We start from the raw sequence: 21,508 nt of genomic DNA on the forward strand, positions 1-21,508 counted from the left end.
CACTATTTTAGTCACTAGACAAAATTGTTCTTGTCCTTAAACAGATTATTAGAGGGAAGTAGCTTGTTTTATGATTAATTGTTGTTGTAGAAAATTCTATGAAGAAGGAGTGCAAAACAATATGAAACAGGAACCTGACTTAGTCTGAAGGATCAGCAAAGATGCTCTGAAGAGACTGTGTTTAAACTGAGACTGGAAAGCTGAGAGGTAGTTAACTCAGTAGAAGTTGGTGTCTGGAGATACTTGGGGGGCAGAAGAGCTTTCCAGGTGGAAGACTCAGCAAATGAGTATTTAAGGGAAGAATTTTATGGGGAACTACAAGAAGGTTAGTGTGGCTGGAATATATAGAGTGAAATGGAAGAATCACACAAGAAAAGACTAGAAAAGGCAAGGTCATGTATACTCTATTGAAAATTCTGGCTGCTTTCTAATCCATATGATTATGCTATTTCCCAAAGCTGCTGATGAATTTTTTTAGTGGGGAGAATGACAAACTTGCCAGAGAAGAGGCAAGAACAACCCCGGTAGACCCGCTTATGACTGTGACAAAGCTGAGAGATGACAGTTGCTTGGTTCAGGGCACTGCCCAAGTGGAGAAGCCGATGTGCATGTGTTGACTAGAGAATCCGCAGGCACCAGGGTGGATTGGAAGTTGGAGCCAGGGAGTGGGAGGAGTGAGAGCCACACGTACTTTGGGCTCAAAGGGCTTGTGATGTCCATGTGCTGAGGAGCCCTGGAAGGGACAGGCTTTGAGGGGAAGATCACCATCTAGTTTTGTATTGGCTGTGTTGAAAGTACATGTGAGAAATGCAGGGGAGTAGTTGAAAATCAGGCAGCTGGGATCCAGATCTGGAGCTCAGAGGTGCGATCTGGCTGGGGATATAAAATCTGAAAGAAAAACTTTTATGCGTTTTATAAGCAAAACTTCATACAGTAAAAAAAATAAAATAAAAATAGTACTCAAATAGTGACAAAGGTACAGAACGTCAAGTGCATCTTTCAGTCTCCTTTTTGCCTCCCTAGAAGCATTCATCCATCTCAGTTTGCTGTATATTTCCAGAGATATCCTGTGCATCTATTAGGATATGTATATCTTTTAAAAATATGTATATCATTTTGTAAAGTTCATTAATGGAAGCATACTATACCCATTTTCTCTCTGCTCTTTTTCCTTAAAAATATTTTTTAGATATTGTTTCATATCAGTAAATCTGGTGCTTTTTTAAACAGCTGAATAGTGTTTTTCTCTTTTATTGCATGTTGTTTTGTTTCTGTTTTGTAAATAAGTTCATTTGTATCATCTTTTTAGATTCCACGTACAAGTGATATCATACGATATTTGTCTCTTCTCTGACTTACTTCACTTAGTATGATAATCTCTAGGTCCATTCATGTTGCTGCAAATGACTCTATTTTCTTTTTTATGGCTGAATAATATTCCGTTGTATATTTGAACCACATTTTCTTTATCCATTCATGAGTTGGACATTTAGGTTGCTTCTTTGTCTTGGTTATTGTAAACAGTGCTGCAGTGAACACTGGGGTGCATGTATCTTTTTGAATTATGATTTTCTCCAGATATATGCCCAGGAGTAGAATTGCTCGATCATATGATAATTCTATGTTTAGCTTTTTAAAGAATCTCCAGCTGTTCTCCATAGTGATTATACCAATTTATATTCCCATCAACACAGAGGGTTCCTTTTTCTCCACACCTTCTCCAGCATTTAGTGTTTATACACTTTTTGATGATGGCCATTCTGATTGGTGTGAGGTGATATCACACTGTAGTTTCGATTGATTTAATAATTAGCAATGTTGAGCACCTTTTCATGTGCTTTTTGACCATCTGTATATCTTCTTTGGAGAAATGTCTGTTTAGGTCTTCTGACCATTTTTTGATTTTTTTTTTTTATATTGAGCTGCATGGACTGTTTGTATATTTTGGAGATTAATCCCAGGTCAGTCACTTTGTTTACAAATATTTCCTCCCATTCTGTAGGTTGTCTTTTCATTTTGTTTATTGTTTCCTTTGCTGTACAAAAGATTTTTAAGTTTAATTAGTTCTTATTTGTTTATTTTTGTTTTTATTTTCATTACTCTAGGAGGTGTATCCAAAAAGATATTGCTGTGATTTATGTCAGAGTATTCTGCCTATGTTTTCCTCTAAGAGTTTTATAGTAGCTGGCCTTAAATTTAGGTCTTTAATCCATTTTTATTTATTTTTGTGTATGGTGTTAGAGAGTGTTCTAATTACATTCTTTTACCTGTAGCTGTCCAGTTTTCCCAGCACCAGTTATTGAAGAGTTTATTTTTTCTCCAGTTTATACTCTTGCCTCCTGTGTCATAGATTCATTGACCATTAGTGTGTGGGTTTATTTCTGGGCTTTCTATCCAGTTCCATTGATCTATCAGTCTTTGTGCTAGTACCATACGGTTTGATTACTGTAGCTTTAGTATAATTTGAAGTCAGGGAGCCTGATCTCTCCTGCTGCATTTTTCCTTTTCAGGATTGTTTTGGCTATCCAGGTCTTTTGTGTTTCCATACAAATTTTAAAATTTCTTGTTCTAGTTCTGTGAAAAATGCCATTGATAATTTGATAGGGATTGCACTGAATCTGTAGATTGCCTTGGTTAGTATGGTCATTTTGACAATACTGATTCTTCCAGTCCAAGAACATGGTATGTCTTTTCATCTGTTTGTATCATCTTCAGTGTCTTTCATCAGCACCTTATCGTTTTCAGAGTATAGGTCTTTTGCCTCCTTAAGTAGGTATATTCCTAGCTACTTTTTTCTTTTTGCCGTGATAGTAAATGGAATTGTTTCCTTAATTTCTGTTTCTGTTTTTTCATTGTTAGTGTATAGAAATGCAAGAGATTTCTGCATATTAATTTTATATCCTGCAATGTTACCAAATTCATTTAGCTGTGTAGCTTTCTGGTAGCAACTTTAGTATTTTCTATGTATAGTATCATGTCATCTTCAAACAGTGACAGTTTTACTTCTTCTTTTCCAACTTTTCTTTTATTTCTTCTTTTTCAATTTTTCCAACTTTTATTTCTTTTCTTTCTGATTGCCATTGCTAGGGCTTCCAAAATTATGTTAAATAAAAGTGGTAAGAGTGCACATCCTTATCTTGTTCCTGATCTTAGAGGAAATGCTTTCAATTTTTCATTAATTGAGTATGATGTTAGCTGTAGGTTTATCCTATATGGTCTTTATTATGTTATGATAGGTTCCCTCTATGCCCACTTTCTGGAGAGGTTTTTTTTGTTTGTTTTTAATCACAAATGGGTGTTGAATTTTGTCAAAAGCTTTTTCTGTACATGTTGAGATGATCATATGGTTTGTATTCTTCAACTGATTAATGTGGTGTATCACACTGATCGATTTCTGGGTACTGAAAAATCTTTGCATCCCTGGGATAAATTCTACTTGATCATGGTATATGATCCTTTAACGATCCTATTGTTAGATTAGTTTTGCTAGTATTTGTTGAGGATTTTTCATCTGTGTTTATCAGTGTTATTGGCTTGTAATTTTCTTTTTTTGTGATGTCTTTGGTTTTGGTTATCAGGGTGATGGTGGCCTCATAGAATGAGTTTGGGAGTGTTCCTTCCTCTGAAATTTTTAAAAATTGCTTCCGAATGATAGATGTTAAGTCTTATCTAGATGTTTGATAGAATTTGCCTGTGAAGCCATCTGCTCCTGGACTTTTGTTTGTTGGAAGTTTTTAAGTCACGGTTTCAATTTCAGTACTTGTGATTGGTCTGGCTCATATTTTCTGTTTCTTCCTGTTTCAGTCTTGGAAGATTGTACCATTCTAAGAATTTGTCCATTTTATTGGCATATAGTTACTTGTAGTCTCTTATGATCCTTTCTATTTCTGTGGAGTTAATTATAACTTCTTTTTCATTTCTAACTTTATTGAGTCCTTTCCCTTGTTGAGTCTGGCTAAAGGTTTGTCATTTTTGTTTATCTTTTTCAAAGAACCAGCATTTAGTTTCATTGATCTTTTCTATTGTTTTATTTCTGCTCTGATCTTCGTGATTTCTTTGCTTCTATTAACTTTAGGTTTTGTTTGTTCTTCTTTCTCTAGTTGCTTTAGGTGTAAGATAAGGTTGTTGAGATTTTTCATTTCCTAAGGTGAAATTTTATTGCTATAAACTTCCCTCTTAGAACTGCTTTTTCTGCATCCCAGAGGTTTTGGATCATTTTGTCTCTAGACATTTTTTTACTTCCTCTTTAATTTCTTCAGGAATCCATTGGTCACTGAGTAACATTGTTTAGCCTCCATGTGTTTGTGTTTTTTACAGTTTCTTTCCTTGTAGTTGGTTTCTAATCTCAGTATTATGGTCAGAAAAGATGTCTGATATGATTTCAGTTTTCTTAAATTTGCAAAGGTTTGCTTTGTGGCCCTGGAGAAGGTTCTGTGTATACTTGAGAAGAATGTGTATTCTGCTGCTTTTGGATGAAATGTTCTATAAATTAAGTTCATCTGGTCTTATATGTCAGTCTTTTATTGATGATTGTTCAGTAGTTGTGATTCTGGTGTTTTCAGAGAGGAGGTGAGGTTAAGTCCTTCTGCTTCACCATCTTGTCTCCTCCCCATAATGATTGTTGAATAGAGTAAAATTTAAATTCTCCCTCCTACCACAAGCTTATTCCTGTGCTGCTGCTTTATTATGATTTGAAATTACATACACATGCCTGGAATACCAGATAGGGAAGTGTATTGGTAGAATTTTCAGATCATTGGCTTATCATAAAAGAATATAACTCAGGAACAGCCAGAAGGAAGAGATGCATAGAACAAAGTATGTGGGAGGCACCACCCTCCCCAAATCACATGTTCACCAACTCCGAAGCTCTGTGGTATATTCCTTCTTGTTCGTTTTTTACATGAAAGTTAGAATTAGCATGTTTAGCTCAATTATAAAAACTTGTTAGTATTTTTAATGGGACCATATTAGATTTATAAGTCAACTTATAGAAAAATCACATCTTATCCTGTTAATTTCCTAACCAAGAATGTAGAAGGTTCAGTCCTTCTTTTTATGATTTAAAACTTTCCCTTCATGTGTCTCTGAAATTACATATCCAATTTCTTCTGCTTTATCTTTTTTATTTCTGTTATAAATAGATTTTCTCTTCCTTTATGTCTTCTGTCTGGTTGTTTTCTTGTATGTATGAAAGTTAAGTTGAATGCTATGTGTTAATTTTGTGCCCATACTGTTTTTTGACTGATTCTCTAGGTCCACGTTTATACAGTAGTCACTAACACAGGTAGCTTAATTTATTATGTTAAAATTTCAGTTCTTAAGTCACACTAGCCACATTTCACATGGTCAGTAAACATATGTGGTTAGTGGTTACCATATTGTGAAGCCGTGCCCTTGATTTTTTTTTAAGGTATACAACCACATCCTCTGCAAATAATTTTTGAACCACTACTTTCTTCTTCTTTTCTAATTGAATGAACCTAATGTCCCAGCATAAATAAAATAATAGTGATGACAGTAAACATCCTCATCTTATTTGAGGCTTTAGTGGGAATGCTTCAAGAATTTCCTTCATTTAAGCTGAACGCTAACATTTGAGCTGAAATACATGTATTTTGCAATATTAAGGAAGCATTTATCTATTATATTTTATAGAGTATTCTTATCCGAAAGGTTATTTCAGTCTCTAGAGATGAGTATTTAATTGATCTGGGGGCTAATAATTCATACATTCTTATAATACTTTATATACTTATACATAGGATATCTTCTTTTAATGAACATTCAGAGTCTATTTGCTAATATTGTATTCAGGATTTTGTGTCAGTATTTATTAATTTTCTTCCTGTAGTTTTTGTTTTTACAGTATATTTCAGATTTTGGTATCAATGTTATACTTTTCATAGAAAAAAAAGGTTGAAATTTTCTTTTTCAATGTTTAGGAATAGTTACAAAGGTAATGGAAATGTTTAATCCTATTGAATTGTCAGATTAAAGTCAGATGATGCCAGAACTTGGGGACATAGGAACCTTATAAAGTCTTATGACCCAGCAGTGCTTGCAGAGTTTATGAGGGAACATGTATGAAATTATTTCCTAAAGCATTACTTGAAGTGATAATGAGTTGGAACCCAGTAGAGAATCCATCAGTGAGAGAATAGATATATAAGATGTGGTCAATGCACATTTGTAATACTATGTAAAAATAGGTCAGTTCAGTTGCTCAGTTGTGTCTAACTCTTGGCTGACCCCATGGACTGCAGTACGCCAGGCTTCCCTGTCCATTACCAACTCCCAGATCTTACTCAAACTCATGTCCATTGAATTGATGATGTCATCCAACCATCTCATCCTCTGTTGACCCCTTCTCCTCCCACCTTCTACCTTTCCCAGCATCAGGGTCTTTTCAGATGAATCAGTTCTTTGCATCAGGTGGCCAAAGTATTGCAGCTTCAGCTTTAGCATCAGTCCTTCCAATGAATATTCATGACTGATTTCCTTCAGGGTTGACTGGTTTGATCTCCTTGCTGTCCAAGGGACTCTCAAGAGTCTTCACCAATACCACAGTTCAAAAGCATCAGTTCTTAGGAGCTCAATTTTCTTTATGGTGCAACTCTCACATCCATATATGACTACTGGAAAAATCATAGCTTTGACTAGATGGACCTTTGTTGGTAAAGTAATGTCTCTGCATTTTATTTTATTTTATTTTATTGTCTTTGCATTTTAATATGCTATCTAGGTTGGTCAAAGCTTTTCTTCCAAGGAGCAAGCATCTTTTAATTTCATGGCCACAGTCACCATCTGCAGTGATTTTGGAGCCCAAGAAAATAAAGTCTGTCACTGTTTCCATTGTGCCCCATCTATTTGCCATGAAGTGATGGGACTGGATGCCATAAAATAAGCACTCTTATTTTTTGAGTGCTGAGTTTTAAGTCAGATTTTTACTCTCCTTTCACTTTTATCAAGAGGCTCTTTAATTCCTCTTCGCTTTCTGCCATAAGGGTGGTATTATCTGCATATATGAGCTTATTGATATTTCTCCCTGCAATCTTGATTCCAACTTGTACTACATCCAGTCTGGCATTTCACGTGGTGTACTCTGTGTATGAGTTAAATAAGCAAGGTGACAATATACACCCTTGACTTACTCCTTTCCCAATTGGGAACCAGTCTGTCGTCCAGTTCTGTTGATTTTTTGGCCTGCATACAGATTTCCCAGGAGGCAGGTAAGGTGGTCTGGTATTCCCATCTATTTAAGAATTTCCCACAGTTTGTTGTGATCCACACAGCCAAAGGCTTTGGCGTAGTCAATGAAGCAGAAGTAGATGTTTTTCTGGAATTCTCTTGCTTTTTCTGTGATCCAACGGATATTGGCAATTTGATCTCTGGTTCCTCTGCCTTTACGAAATCCATCCTGAACATCTGAAGGTTCTCGTTTCATGTACTGTTGAAGCCTGGCTTGGAGAATTTTGAGCATTACTTTGCTAGCGTGTGAGATGACTGCAATTGTGCGGTAGTTTGAGCATTCTTTAGGATTGCCTTTCTTTGGGATTGGAATGAAAACTGACCTTTTCCAGTCCTGTGGCCACTGCTGAGTTATCCAGATTTGCTGGCAATTTCACAGTTATCATCTGTTAGGATTTGAAATAGCTCAGCTGGAATTCCATCACCACCACTAGCTTTATTCCTAGTGATGCTTTCTAAGATCCACTTGACTTCGCATTCCAGGATGTCTGGCTCGAGGTGAGTGATCACAGCATCATGGTTATCTGGGTCATTAAGATCTTTTTTGTACAGTTCTTCTGTGTAATCTTGCCACCTCTTCTTAAACTCTTCTGCTTCTGTTAGGTCACTACCATTTCTGTCCTTTATTGAGCCTATCTTTGCATGAAATGTTCCCTTGGTACATCTAATTTTCTTGAGGAGATCTCTAGTCTTTCCCATTATATTGTTTTCCTCTATTTCTTTGCAGTGTTCACTTAAGAAGGCTTTCTTATTTTTCCTTGCTATTCTTTGGAACTCTGCATTCAGATGGATATGTCTTTCCTTTTCTCCTTTGCCTTTCACTTGTCTTCTTTTCTCAGCTATTTGTAAGGCATTCTCAGACAACCATTTTGCCTTTTACATTTCTTTTTCTTGGGAATGGTTTTGATCACCACCTCCTGTACACTGTTACGAACCTCTGTCCATAGTTCTTCAGACCCTCTATCAGATCTAATCCCTTTAATCTATTTGTCACTTCCACTGTATAATCATAAGGGATTTTATTCAGGTCATACCTGAATGGCTTATTGATTTTCCCTACTTTCTTCAAATTAAGTCTGATTTTTGCAATAAGGAGTTCATGATCTGAGCCACAGTCAGCTCCTGGTCTTGTTTTTACTGACTGTATAGAGCTGCTCCATTTTCGGCTGCAAAGAATATAATCAATCTGATTTTGGTATTGACCATCTGGTGATGTCTATATGTAGACTCATCTCTTGTGTTGTTGGAAATGGGTGTTTGCTATGACCAGTGTGTTCTCTTGACCAAACTCTGTTAGCCTTTGCTCTGCTTCATTCTGTACTCCAAGGCCAAACTTGCCTGTTATTCCAGGTATCTCTTGACTTCCTACTTTTGCATTCCAGTCCCCTATGATGAAAAGGACATCTTTTTTGAGTGTTGTTTCTAGAAAGTCTTGTAGGTCTTCATGGAACTGTTAAACTTCAGCATCTTTGGCATTAGTGGTTGGAACATAGACTTGGATTACTGTGATATTGAATGGTTTTCCTTGGAAACAAACAGAGATCATTCTGTCATTTTTGAGATTGCACCCAAGTATTGCATTTTGGACTCTTGTTGACTATGAGGGCTACTCCATTTCTTCTAAGGGATTCTTGCCCACAATAGTAGATATAATGATCATCTGAGTTAAATTCACCCATTCTGGTTCATTTTAGTTCACTGATTCCTAAAATGTCAATGTTTAATCTTGCCATCTTTTGTTTGACCACTTACAATTTGCCTTGATTCACAGACCTAACATTCTAGGTTCCTATGCAATATTGTTCTTTACAGCATCAGACTTTACTTCCATCACCAGTCATATCCACAACTGGGCATTTTCACTTTGGCTCAGCCTCTTCATTCTTTCTGAAACTACTTCTCTCCTTTTCTCCAGTAGCATATTGGGCACCTACTGACCTGGGGAATTCATCTTTCAGTGTCCTATCTTTTTGCCTTTTCATACTTTCCTTGGGGTTCTCAAGGCAAGAAAACTGAAGTGGTTTGCCTTTCTCTTCTCCAGTGGACCACGTTTTGTCAGAACTCACTACCATGACCCGTCCATCTTGGGTGACCCTACATGGCATGGCTCGTAGTTTCATTGAGTTAGACAAGGCTGTGATCCAAGTGATCAGTTTGGTTAGTTTTCTGTGATTGTGGTTTTCATTCTGTCTGCCCTCTGATGGATTAGGATAAGAGGCTTGTGGAAGCTTCCTGATGGGAGGGACTGGCTGTGTGGGAATCTGGGCCTTGCTCTGATGGGCAGGGCCATGCTCAGTAAATCTTTAATCCAGTTTTCTGTTGATGGGTGGGGCTGTGTTCCCCCATGTAGCTTGGCCTGAGGCTAAACTATGGTAGGAGTTATGGTGGTAATGGTTCAGTTCAGTTCAGTTCAGTTTAGTCGCTCAGTTGTGTCTGACTCTTTGCAACCCCATGAATCACAGCACGCCAGGCCTCCCTGTCCATCACCAACTCCCGGAGTTCACTTACTCACGTCCATTGAGTCGGTGATGCCCTCCAGCCATCTCATCCTCTGTCGTCCCCTTCTCTTCCTGCCTCCAATCCCTCCCAGCATCAGGGTCTTTTCCAATGAGTCAACTCTTCGCATGAGGTGGCCAAAGTATTGGAGTTTCAGCTTCAGCATCAGTCCTTCCAATGAACACCCAGGACTGATCTTCAGGATGGACTGGTTGGATCTCCTTGCAGTCCAAGGGACTCTCAAGAGCCTTCTCCAACACCACAGTTCAAAAGCATCAGTTCTTCAACACTCAGCTTTCTTCACAGTCCAACTCTTACATCCATACATGACCACTGGAAAAACCATAGCCTTGACTAGACGGACCTTTGTTGGCAAAGTAATGTCTCTGCTTTTTAATATGCTATCTAGGTTGGTCATAACTTTCCTTCCAAGGAGTAAGCGTCTTTTAATTTCATGACTGCAGTCACCATCTGCAGTGATTTTGGAGCCCAGAAAAATAAAGTCAGCCACTGTTTCCACTGTTTCCCCATCTATTTCCCATGAAGTGGTGGGACCAGATGCCATGATCTTAGTTTTCTGAATGTTGAGCTTTAAGCCAACTTTTTCATTCTTCTCTTTCACTTTCATCAAGAGGCTTTTTAGTTCTTCTTCACTTTCTGCCATAAGGGTGGTGTCATCTGCATATCTGAGGTTATTGATACTTCTCCCGGCAATCTTGATTCCAGCTTGTGCTTCTTCCAGCCCAGCGTTTCTCATGATGTACTCTGCATATAAGCTAAATAAGCAGGGTGACAGTATACAGCCTTGACATACTCCTTTTCCTATTTGGAACTAGTCTGTTGTTCCATGTCCAGTTCTAATTGTTGCTTCCTGACCTGCATATAGGTTTCTCACAAGGAAGGTCAGATTGTCTGCTATTCCCATCTCTTTCAGAATTTTCCACAGTTTGTTGTGATCCACACAGCCAAAGGCTTTGGTAGTCAATAAAGCAGAAATAGATGTTTTTCTGGAACTCTCTTGCTTTTTTGATGATCCAGCAGATGTTGGCAATTTGATCTCTGGTTCCTCTGCCTTTTCTAAAACCAGCTTGAACATCTGGAAGTTCACGATTCATGTACTGCTGAAGTCTGGCTTGGAGAATTTTGAGCATTACTTTGCTAGCGTGTGAGATGAGTGCAATTGTCCGGTAGTTTGAGCATTCTTTGGGACTGCCTTTCTTTGGGATTGGAATGAAAACTGACCTTTTCCAGTCCTGTGGCCACTGCTGAGTTTTCCAAATTTGCTGGCATCTTGAGTGCAGCACTTTCACAGCATCATATTTTAGGATTTGAAATAGCTCAACTGGAATTCCATCACCTGCACTAGCTTTGTTCGTAGTGATGCTATGTAAGGCCCACTTGACTTCACATTCCAGGATGTCTGGCTCTAGGTGAGTGATCACACCATCGTGATTATCTGGGTCGTGAAGATCTTTTTTGTACAGTTCTTCTGTGTATTCTTGCCACCTCTTCTTAATATCTTCTGCTTCTGCTAGGTCCCTACCATTTCTGTCATTTATTGAGCTCATCTTTGCATGAAATGTTCCCTTGGTATCTCTAATTTTCTTGAAGAGATCTCTGGTCTTTCCCATTCTGTTGCTTTCTCTATTTCTTTGCATTGATCACTGAGGAAGGCTTTCTTATCTCTCCTTGCTATTCTTTGGAACTCTGCATTCAAATGGGAATATCTTTCCTTTTCTCCTTTGCTTTTTGCTTCTCTTCTTTTCACAGCTATTTGTAAGGCCTCCTCAGACAGCCATTTTGCTTTTTGGCATTTCTTTTCCATAGGGATGGTCTTAATCTCTGTCTCCTGTACAATGTCACGAACCTCCGTCCATAGTTCATCCGGTGCTCTGTCTATCAGATCTAGTCCCTTAAATCTATTTCTTACTTCCACTGTATAATCATAAGGGATTTGATTTAGGTCATACCTGAATGGTCTAGTGGTTTTCCCTATTTTCTTCAGTTTAAGTCTGAATTTGGCAATAAGGAGTTCATGATCTGAGCCACAGTCAGCTCCTAGTCTTGTTTTTGCTGACTGTATAGAGCTTCTCCATCTTTGGCTGTAAAGAATATAATCAAATCTGATTTCGATGTTGGCCGTCTGGTGATGTCCATGTGTAGAGTCTCCTCTTGTGTTGTTGGAAGAGGGTGTTTACTATGACCAGTGCGTTCTCTTGGCAAAACTCTATTAGCCTTTGCCCTGCTTCATTCTGTACCCCAAGGCCAAATTTGCCTGTTACTCTAGGTGTTTCTTGCTTCCTACTTTTGCATTCTAGTCCCCTATAATGAAAAGGACATCCTTTTTGGGTATTAGTTCTAAAAGGTCTTGTAGGTCTTCACAGAACCCTTCAACTTCAGCTTTTTCAGCATTACTGTTTGGGGCATAGGCGTGAATTACCGTGATATTGAATGGTTTGCTTTGGAAATGAACAGAGATCAAGAATTCTGTCATTTTTGAGATTGCATCCAACTACTTCATTTCAGACTCTATTGTTGACCATGATGACTACTCCATTTCTTCTAAGGGATTCCTGCCCACAGTTGTAGATATAATGGTCATTTGAGTTAAATTCATCCATTCCAGTCCATTTTAGTTCTCTGATTCCTAGAATGTCGACATTCACTCTTGCCATCTCATGCTTGACCACTTCCAATTTGCCTTGATTCATGGACCTCACATTCCAGGTTCCTATGCAATATTGTTCTTTACAGCATCGAACCTTGCTTCTATCACCAGTCACATCCATAACTGGGTTTTTCCTTTGGCTCCATCCATTCTTTCTGGAGTTATTTCTCCACTGATCTCCAGTAGCATATTGGGCACCTACCGACCTGGGGAGTCTGTTGTTTTCCGTGTAAGAGTCAGAATCACAAACTGGATGAACACCTAGGCAAAGTACTGAGTGAAAAGCACTGTGAAACAGTGAGGTAAAACACATTACTATTTGTATAAGTTAAAACTACATACAATAAAACAATCCTTTTGTAAGAATACATACAAACAAAATGATGTATCCTAAAGAAGTCAGAATAATTTAAGGTGGGTGGGAGAGGGAAATTGGGGATGAGAGATTAAAATATTTTTAGAATTACCTAATTTTTTAAAATGGAATATAATGATTCTGTGAAAATGACAAGGCCTGCTGTTCGGCAGGATAAGTTTTTTGAAAAATTTCTTCTTTGGAAAGTGGTCTATTGAGATCAGAGTTCAGCAAACTCCTTTGGCCATATCTGGTCCACTAGTTGTTTTTGTAAATAACATTTTACTAGAATATGGCCTCTCTCATTTGTTTATGTGTTCTCTGTGGTTGCTTTTATGGTATAGTGATAGAGGTAAGAAGTTGCATCTATTAAAATGGTCCACAAAGCCTCAGATACTTACTATACCCTTTACAGAAAAGTTTGCCAACCTCTGTTTTAGATTATCCACTCTTCTGAAGTCAATTTTGATTTGAACTTGTTAATTTTTGCCCTTTAAAATAATTAATTCCTTCTTCGGGTGATAATTTCGTAGTTTTTCCTTGTCTCATAGTAATTTTATAGGATGTGTTTGTCTGCTGTTTTGTCATGATTAGATTGTGGTTATGCATTTTTGACAAGAATACCACAGAAACTGTGCCCTCTCAGTTGGGGTTGCCAGATAAAGCAAAGAAAAATGCAGGATACTGGCTATTTTAGAATTTCAGAGAAACAACAAATAGCACTGTGGTATATATTCCATGCAATGCTTTATCCTCAATATTTCAGAGGGTACCTGATGTCATTATGTCTTGTTAGTGATGTTAACCTTGAAGTTATAGTAGTGGCTAGAATCTCTCCACTGAAAGTTAATATTTTTTTCTTTATAATTAATAAATGTCATGGGAACGATAGAGACCATGCAAATATACTATTTTATCTCAAGTTTTTGCCCACTTATTTTAGCATCCATTGGTGTATACCTGAAAAAATTATTTATGTGATGTCTTAATGTCAATTTTGTATTTCCCTAATTTCTTCTACATTTATTGATTCTTCTGGTATTTCTGTAAGGAAGTGTTATACTTTCTCTCCCTATTTAGATTTATCCAGTTATTTATTTTGTTCAATTTGGACTCATAAATATTTCATTCTATGAGTTATAATCCAGTATTATCATTATTAACTTAATTGCCCAGATTGTTCCAGATTTTATTATTTGGAGTTCTTTTCCTTTCAGATTGAGTCTTATGCCCTTTAAACATGCCCATCCTTTCTGAGCACTTCCTTTAGTTCATTTATTCTTTTATTGTTGCTGCTGTTATAACTTGTTGACTTTTAGTACATTCACAGAGTGGAATATCCATGGACACAATTAATTTTGGGGTATTTTCATTACCCCAAAAAGGAACCTTCTACCCTCCTTAGTTACTACTTCCCAAACACACGATCCCCAACTCTTTGTAAACCATTAATCTACTTACTTCCTGCCTCTATGGATGTATGTATTCTGGACATTTCATATAAATAGAATTATATAATATATGGTCCTTTATGACTGGCTTCTTTTAGTCATAATATTTCCAGGGTTTCTTGATGTCCTACAGTTGCTATAACAAATTACCATAAACAGAGTGGCTTAAAACAACGGAAGCTTCTTCCAGAGTTCTTGAGGCGGGGAGTGTGAAATCGTGGTGTCAACAGGTCCAGGATGCTTTCGAAAATCCTAGGGGAAGAATCTAGAGTTCCATGCCTCTAGATTCCAGGCCTCTTTCTTAGCTTCTGGTAGTGGCTGACAGTCCCTGGCTTGTAACTGGATCACTCCAGCCTCTGCCTCTGGCATCACATGGCTTCTCCCCCTGTGTCTCTCTGTCCCTATGTCTTCACGTGGCCTTCTTATAAGGACACCTGTCGTTGGATGTAGGTCCCACTCTAATCCAGTAGGATCTCATTGTAACTCGATTACATCTGCAAACACCCTATTTCCAAATACAGTTACACTTACAGAGAGCAGAAGTTAGGACTTCAGTGCATCTTTTTTTGAACCCACAGCAGGGTTCATCCACACTGTAGCACGCATCAGAATTTCATTCCTTTTTATGGCCAAAAATATCACACTGTATGATTATCATATTTATTTGTCCATTCGTAAGTTGATGGACATTTTAGTTTGTTTCCACTTTTTGCCTAATATGAATAATGCTGCTGTGAAAGGGAGATGCTCAGCAAGATGAGGACTGGGGCCTGTTCACTAGACCCAGGCACATGGATCTAGCAGTGGCTGGCTTTGAGTGGGTTCAGAAGGGGATGGAGGCAGTAGGTGGCAAACGGCGACAGTCCTTTCAGGTCTATCTTTGAGGAGCAAAGATGCCTATAACGGAAGGATTTTAAATGTGGGAGACATCTTTGCATGCTTAAATGCTCATATGAAGAATGTAGTGAGGAGGAAGAGGTGGAGGCAATAAGTGAAGAGTGAGGTGATCAGTAGTGAAAAGTTCTTAAGAAGGTGGCAAAATATCTCAGTCTGCCAAGCAGACTGGATGTTGCAGGAAGAAGAAAGGTGAGGATGGAGACAGAGTACCTCTGTTTACGTCTTGTCTTTAAAGCAGCACAAGGTTAGGAACTGATGATAGAGTTTGGATGGTAGGTGCCTTTTAGATCCACCAGAAGTCAAGGGTCATGTCATTGAGAAGCTGCTCGCAGTAAAGGGGTCTGGCTCCAAATTTCCTGATGATGGGAAAGATTGAAGGCAGGAGGAGACAGAAGACAACAGAGGATGAGATGGTTGGATGGCATCACTGACTCAATGGACATGAGTTTGAGCAAACTCTGGGAGATGGTGAAGGACAGGGAAGCAAGGTGTGCTGCAATCCATGGGATTGCAAAGAGTAAGACACAATTTAGTAACTGGACTGGAACGGGTTCCACATTACAACCTTGGCTTAGCCATTGGACGTGGGGCTGGGGCCAAAAATCAAGCTTTTCACAGCCCATCACTCTTCCTCCCCATCCCACCTCCCAGTTGAGCTGTTTGCTGCTCACACTAAACACAGCTCCAGCCATGGCCTCATTCCAGTTGCTTCAATGGGCAGAGGGTCCCCCCACCCAATGACGCCTGGTGCCTCTCAGACCCCAGTTTATACTGATCCCTGTTGGAACTCTTCTACAAGCAACCTTGAACTTGTGGCTTGAGGGGCGAGGAAACTCTCCAGGGACTGGTTTCTATTGCTCTTGCCTTCTTGGGGGCATCCAGCTTCCTGTAATCCCAGTGGGGATGATCTTTTCAGTGGAGCCTTTATATTGAAGACTATCTGTGCAGTTCAGAGGAAGAGATGACCCTGCACCGGCTTTCTGGTGCTCTGCTCTCTCACTCCCTCGGCTCTGGTCCTGAGCATCTTCTCTTCTGCAGGGCAACACAAACTTGCCTGATTCCAGAGACTCCTGGGTAGGGGAAGTGCGGGGCCGCTCTTCAGTGAGGAACAATCAGCTGAATCTGGCCAGCTCTGCCTGGAAAAGCTTAGCTTACGGTGAGTGGTGGGGCAGGTACCTGCCTTGTGTGGGGACTTCAGGGCTGAGGTCTGCTAGATCCTGGGGGGCTGCTATCCCTCAGGATGCCGGTGCTACCCCAAGGCCCTGATGCTCAGGAGCCTCCACCTATTCATTGTAGGCCGCAGTGCCGCCTTGGGCAGTTGCTGCTGTTCCCCATCCAGCCTGTCCAGCCTGGGGACCTCCTTCTCCTCCTCATACAAGGATTTGGCCAAGCACATCGTGGACCTCTCTATGGCTGATGTGAGGTTTCCCGCAGCAGACTCTGCTCGGTGGGGAGGGAGGAGGAAGAAGGGAGGAACAGGGCAGCTGAGGGCTTCTTCAGCAGCTCTCTCTCTTCACAAAAGGGGCAATTCAGGAAACGCTAGCCTGAGGGACTCATCCAAGGGCCTGCTCTGTACCAGCTGTGCCCACTAATCTGGGTGTGGTCACTGTGTCCCCAGGTGATGGCTGCTTGCTCACATAACCTGAACAACCTCTTCAGCTGCCGGGCAGCAGCTGGCTGGAAGTAAGTTGCTTTGCACAGCGTCTTATTGTTGCAGCTCTGCTGGCCTTGTCTCCTCCTCTGCCTTCTCCACCCTGGCTTCCTTGAGTCCCTCACCTGAGCTCTTCTGTGACCCTAGAACCCAGTTTTCACCCCCTCCTCTTCTTCTCCACCCTTGGTGTCCCCCCCAGCCATCAGGGTGAGGAGCAGGAGGTGCAGTTGTACTACAAGATGTTCTCTTCTACCCGGCATGGCTTCCTGGGGGCTGGCGTGGTGTCCCAGCCACTGTCTCATGTGTGGGCAGCTGTGAGTGACCCCACCTTGTGGCCCCTGTACCATAAGCCCATCCAGACAGCGAGGCTGCACCAGCGGGTGACCAACAGCATCAACTTGGGTGAGCCCAGGGAACAGAGCCAGCGCTCTTGGGAGGCTGGGTACTCAGGCTTGGTCTAGCGGGGTGTCAGGCTGTAGAATGATGTGTCGCTGGGCGCCTTCTGACTTTGTGCATCCCTGCCCCTACAGTGTATCTGGTGTGCAACACCACCGTGTGTGCACTGAAGCAGCCACGGGATTTCTGTTGTGTCTGCGTGGAAGCCAGAGAGGTGCCTGCCTTGCTGGTGGTAAAGATGTGGGAGGAACTTGGGCTGGCGTGTTGTGAAAAGCAATCTCTGTGGGCAGCCGGTCCTCTGGCGGGGGAAGAGGGCAAACTGGACATGATGTGTGGCGGGGAGGGCCTCGAAGGCTGGTCTTTCCATGGTACTGCCTGCACTGGAGCCTGTCCCTGGTGGAGCCGCATTACATAGGCTGAACTCACACTGCTGTTTCCAGGGGCAACTGTCTATCATGGCAGCCCAGTCTGTGTATGATGCATCCATGCCGAGACCCAGCAGGGAGATGGTCCGAGGGGAGATCCTGCCCAGTGCCTGGATCCTGCAGCCCCTCACCGTGGAAGGGAAGGAGATCACCAGAGTCATCTACCTGGCCCAGGTGATCCACCTCCTGCAGCTGGTCTCACAGCATGCCTTGATTTGACCCCAGCCTCATGGGAGCTTACTGTAAAGCTGTTCAACATCCTTTAGGACCCAGGACCTGTGGCCTGAAGCTGGAGGTTTAAGGGTTTCTTGGGTCACAAGTCAGTGGCAAATCAGAGAGGAAGGAATGAGGCAGAGCTGATCAACCTTCTTGAAAGCTGCTCTTTTCAGAGCCTGGTGGCCTTCATCCTCTGGCTGTTGCCAGGGTCCTCACTCCTGAGGACGAGTGACTAGATGAGTCACTGTGAGGCAGAGCAGCAGCCTTAGTCCCCTGACTTGACATTGGGAAGTGAAGCTTTTGTCTAGATCTGAGCAGCAGTGCACAGGACTGTGCAGAGTTCAGTTCAGAGTTTGTCCCATCACCGCAGCTACTTAGGCTGAAGTATGCCCCAGTGCGCACCTTTAACTCTTCCCTCTCTGGTTTATTTCAGGTAGAACTTGGTGCTCCAGGATTCCCCCCTCAACTTCTAAGCTCCTTCATCAAACAGCAGCCACTGGTTATAGCCAAACTGGCTTCCTTCCTTGGTAGTTAGCATCTCACAGTCAAGATGGCACTCCAGGATGCCCCAGAGATGCTGGAGCAGTTCTTGTTACTCTCTGTATCCTGATGCAAGAAGAGCCAAGGCTACCTGCTGTGGCTGACTGAACAGACGGCATTCCGCCCCGAAGTTCCAATGAAACCTGGTCAGCACTTGGCCACAGCTGGCACCTCTGCAGAGCAAGGGAGCTTGAGCTTCTGGCTCTGGCTGTCCAGAGTGAATGAAGCTCAACTCACCTTTTTGGATTTCTCACCTTTTTTTCCTGTCTCTGGGACCCTATGGCATATAGGCCACTCGAGGATCAGGACTGGGTACAGCCAGTAGAGCTGGGAAATGGCAGTGCTCTGACATGGTGCTTAGTTTGGTGCAGCCCTTGGGCTGGTAGAGAAGCAAGCTGCCATCGGCCAGCACTCAGAATCTGCCTCCAGCATTCAGCTCCACTGTGGGATGGAGTGTTAGGAAATACCAAAACAGAAAATGGTTTAAAAAACATCTACACAAACCAGAAAAATGATGTAGAATTGTTTCTCCTCCTTGAATCTTTACAAATTGCTTTATTATTAATTTTTGCCTTGCCCCCACCCACCTCCTTTCCCTCGCAGGAGAGGACGTTCGTTTGGGTCTTGGCCCCAGTTAGGAGTACTGACCGGTGCTGTGTTATGGAGCCATCGCTCCAGAGCTCAGTAGAATGAGAAAACCACTGTAGAGGCTGTTTGGATAGATTTGGGGTAAGGGTGGGGCCCCAGATCCTTGAGGAAGACTGGGGATGGGGCTTGGGCATCTCTCATTTCAGAGATGAAAAACTGTCTTTTGAAGACAGGAGGGATGATAATGGACTTCCTAGAGGGAGGTAAGTTATTTGTTGGGAGGAAGCTCAGTTCCATTCCTTACCTCACTCGAAGGCTTGTTTCCAGCCTTCAGGCTCTTGAGCATTCTACGCACTGCTGTAGCCCCTTCTGTTCTAGGGTTGGATGGAGACTGGGTTCAGTTTTCTGACTGAACTTGAGCTTTTATTCTGTATGGTTACTTGAAAGTGCTAGGGGTGGGAGAGATTCTTGGCTTCAGTTCTGGTGCCCAGAATCTTTGGTAGAAGAGGATGACCAAAAGGGGGTTGAGATGATGTGGTAAAAAGGTAAATTTCTGCATAGTCCAGCAGAGATTTATTTTTCTGAAAGTATTTGCAGGATTTTTTTCCCCCTCTTACCTCAGATTAAGTTATTTATATATCATTGAAGGTTTTTTTTTTAATTGCTTTTAAACTTATTTTTCTGGTTAATATTTTGGTAACACTTGATATATTTAACACCCTATTTATGTACTCATATGATTAAGACACTGATTGAAAAGTTCAGAACACTTGCAAATTAAAAGTCCAGTGTGTACATTTATTCAGTGAAGACTGCCCTGGGATAGCCTAAACATGTCATTTGAGCTCAGTATTCAGCCTGGATTATGATGGCAGTAACTGTTCATGGCCCAGTTTCAAGCTATACAGTTTACACATATATACTGATTCCTATGAGCTCAGCACTGCTTTGCATATAAAGAGCAACCAGATTAGTTGCCCAGCTACTGCCAGCTGTAGCCCAAGTATGAACAAGAGGGATGATTCCAGAAGAGTCATTGGCACACCCAGTGGTAATCACAGAGCCCTGGAAGGAAGCTCTTTGCAGGTATGTACCTCTGGGGCTTCTGAGGCAGAGCCAGCAATGGGGATCTGAACATGTGGGCAGCCCCAAGGAGACCATATCCCCTGAACTAGAGAAGCCACAAGCCAGGCATGTGAGTCAGCAAATCAAAGAACATTAGCTGACGCTGGTGTCAAGGTATTTGGTTCTCAGGACTTTATTGTGCATTAGAATCACAGAAAGGACTTGTGGCATCCCAGGCTGGCCCCCACTCAAGTTTCTGATTTAGAGGCCTGGAGAGGCCCACATATTTGTATTTCTAGGAAGTCCCACGTGATTGTGAGGCTGTTGGTCTGGAGACCACACTTTGAAAACCACTGTTTTAGATAACTAGTAGAAAGCAGGCATATGGAAAAGAATCTAAAAACTAATGAGTTCACTAGTTCATTAGCTGCCTGTCTCTAATTCCTTCTTATTGCCTGCATAAAGTAAGCCTTTAGGGTTCACACAGACCAGCATTATTGCCTGAATTGGGCCTGTTGCTATGTATCTGAGTAGCCTTTAACTCAGCATCTTCCAGGGCTCCAGGCTTTCCTCCCTGCTTGCTTTGTCTATCTCACCTCACATGGAGCTGAGTGTCTGAAGTAGCTGCTTACCTTGGGACTCAGCTTCCTGGAGCAGTGCTTTCGGTGAGCCGTACCTGATGGGTGCAGAAAGACAAGACATTTCTTAAAACTTTTTTGGTTCCCAAGTATTCAGAACTTTCAGAATTTCCTGTAGGAAATGTATGTTAGATTCAAAGCACAGATGAAGAAAAAAGGTTCAGATGCAAAAACTTATTGACTCAGATGAGCTGAGGAGAAGGGCAGGTCACAGCCTGACTAGGCAGAAGTGTGACTGGAGAGGTATGGGAGACGTTCCCATTTCCACCCTTCTGTGCTGACAGGACCAAGTATAATGGCACACAGCAGACCTCTTTAGGCCGAGCCTCTTACCTACCCTTCCTTGGATTGGAGACCTCTTTGACAGCTGAGAACTTTTCCTCTAACAAATACACACACATGCACAGACAGATTTTGTGTCACTTCAAGAGGGTTCACTGAGTACCCGTCTTTCCCTGGCAGAGACTGAATCTCTGTACACACTGCCAAAGTAGAAAAACCATGAATCTTACAGGAATGAATTTAATGCACATTATCAGAGTAGTGCTTTCTTAGAATCAGTGCCCCATTTATAGACATGTAGAATGCTTCCGTTCTGAGTCAGCTCAAACATCCCCAACTCCTGCCCCCACCCCTCCCCAAAAACAAGCATCCCAAGGGCTGGTGAGTAGAGATTTCACACATCCTAAACCTTTAAAGGGAGCTGCACAGAAGTCAGTACTGTTGGCAGTGAGCTAATAAGGGCCCCAGGCTTTCTGACTTGCAGGTCTCACATATGGGAACATTTAGTCTCTGCTGAGTGGCCAAGCCACTAGGACAGCTCTATCTGTCAATACCCACCTCCAAGCCCACCTGAGACTTTGCAGCCTTC

The 21,508-nt window shown here is 41.5% G+C and overlaps 1 protein-coding gene across 5 annotated transcripts in view; it reads left to right on the forward strand.

The window, feature by feature from the left end:
• STARD9 (StAR related lipid transfer domain containing 9) overlaps window positions 1-21,508 on the forward strand; it is a 121,020-nt gene that overhangs the window by 97,794 nt on the left and 1,718 nt on the right. For 3 of the 5 annotated variants that reach the window (XM_065940181.1, XM_065940183.1, XM_065940184.1), the window contains 7 exons: window positions 16,157-16,274; window positions 16,415-16,536; window positions 16,737-16,801; window positions 16,969-17,171; window positions 17,300-17,397; window positions 17,606-17,764; window positions 18,240-21,414. In XM_065940181.1, the coding sequence (XP_065796253.1) occupies window positions 16,157-16,274; window positions 16,415-16,536; window positions 16,737-16,801; window positions 16,969-17,171; window positions 17,300-17,397; window positions 17,606-17,764; window positions 18,240-18,341 (867 nt within the window). In that variant the 3' untranslated portion in view covers window positions 18,342-21,414. Of the gene's footprint in view, window positions 1-16,156; window positions 16,275-16,414; window positions 16,537-16,736; window positions 16,802-16,968; window positions 17,172-17,299; window positions 17,398-17,605; window positions 17,765-18,239; window positions 21,415-21,508 lie in introns of those variants that run through there. The other 2 variants (XR_010663884.1, XM_065940182.1) reach the window with 2 other exon arrangements.

The sequence above is a fragment of the Muntiacus reevesi genome, chromosome 7 (assembly GCF_963930625.1).
Source record: "Muntiacus reevesi chromosome 7, mMunRee1.1, whole genome shotgun sequence".
Lineage (NCBI taxonomy): Eukaryota > Metazoa > Chordata > Mammalia > Artiodactyla > Cervidae > Muntiacus > Muntiacus reevesi.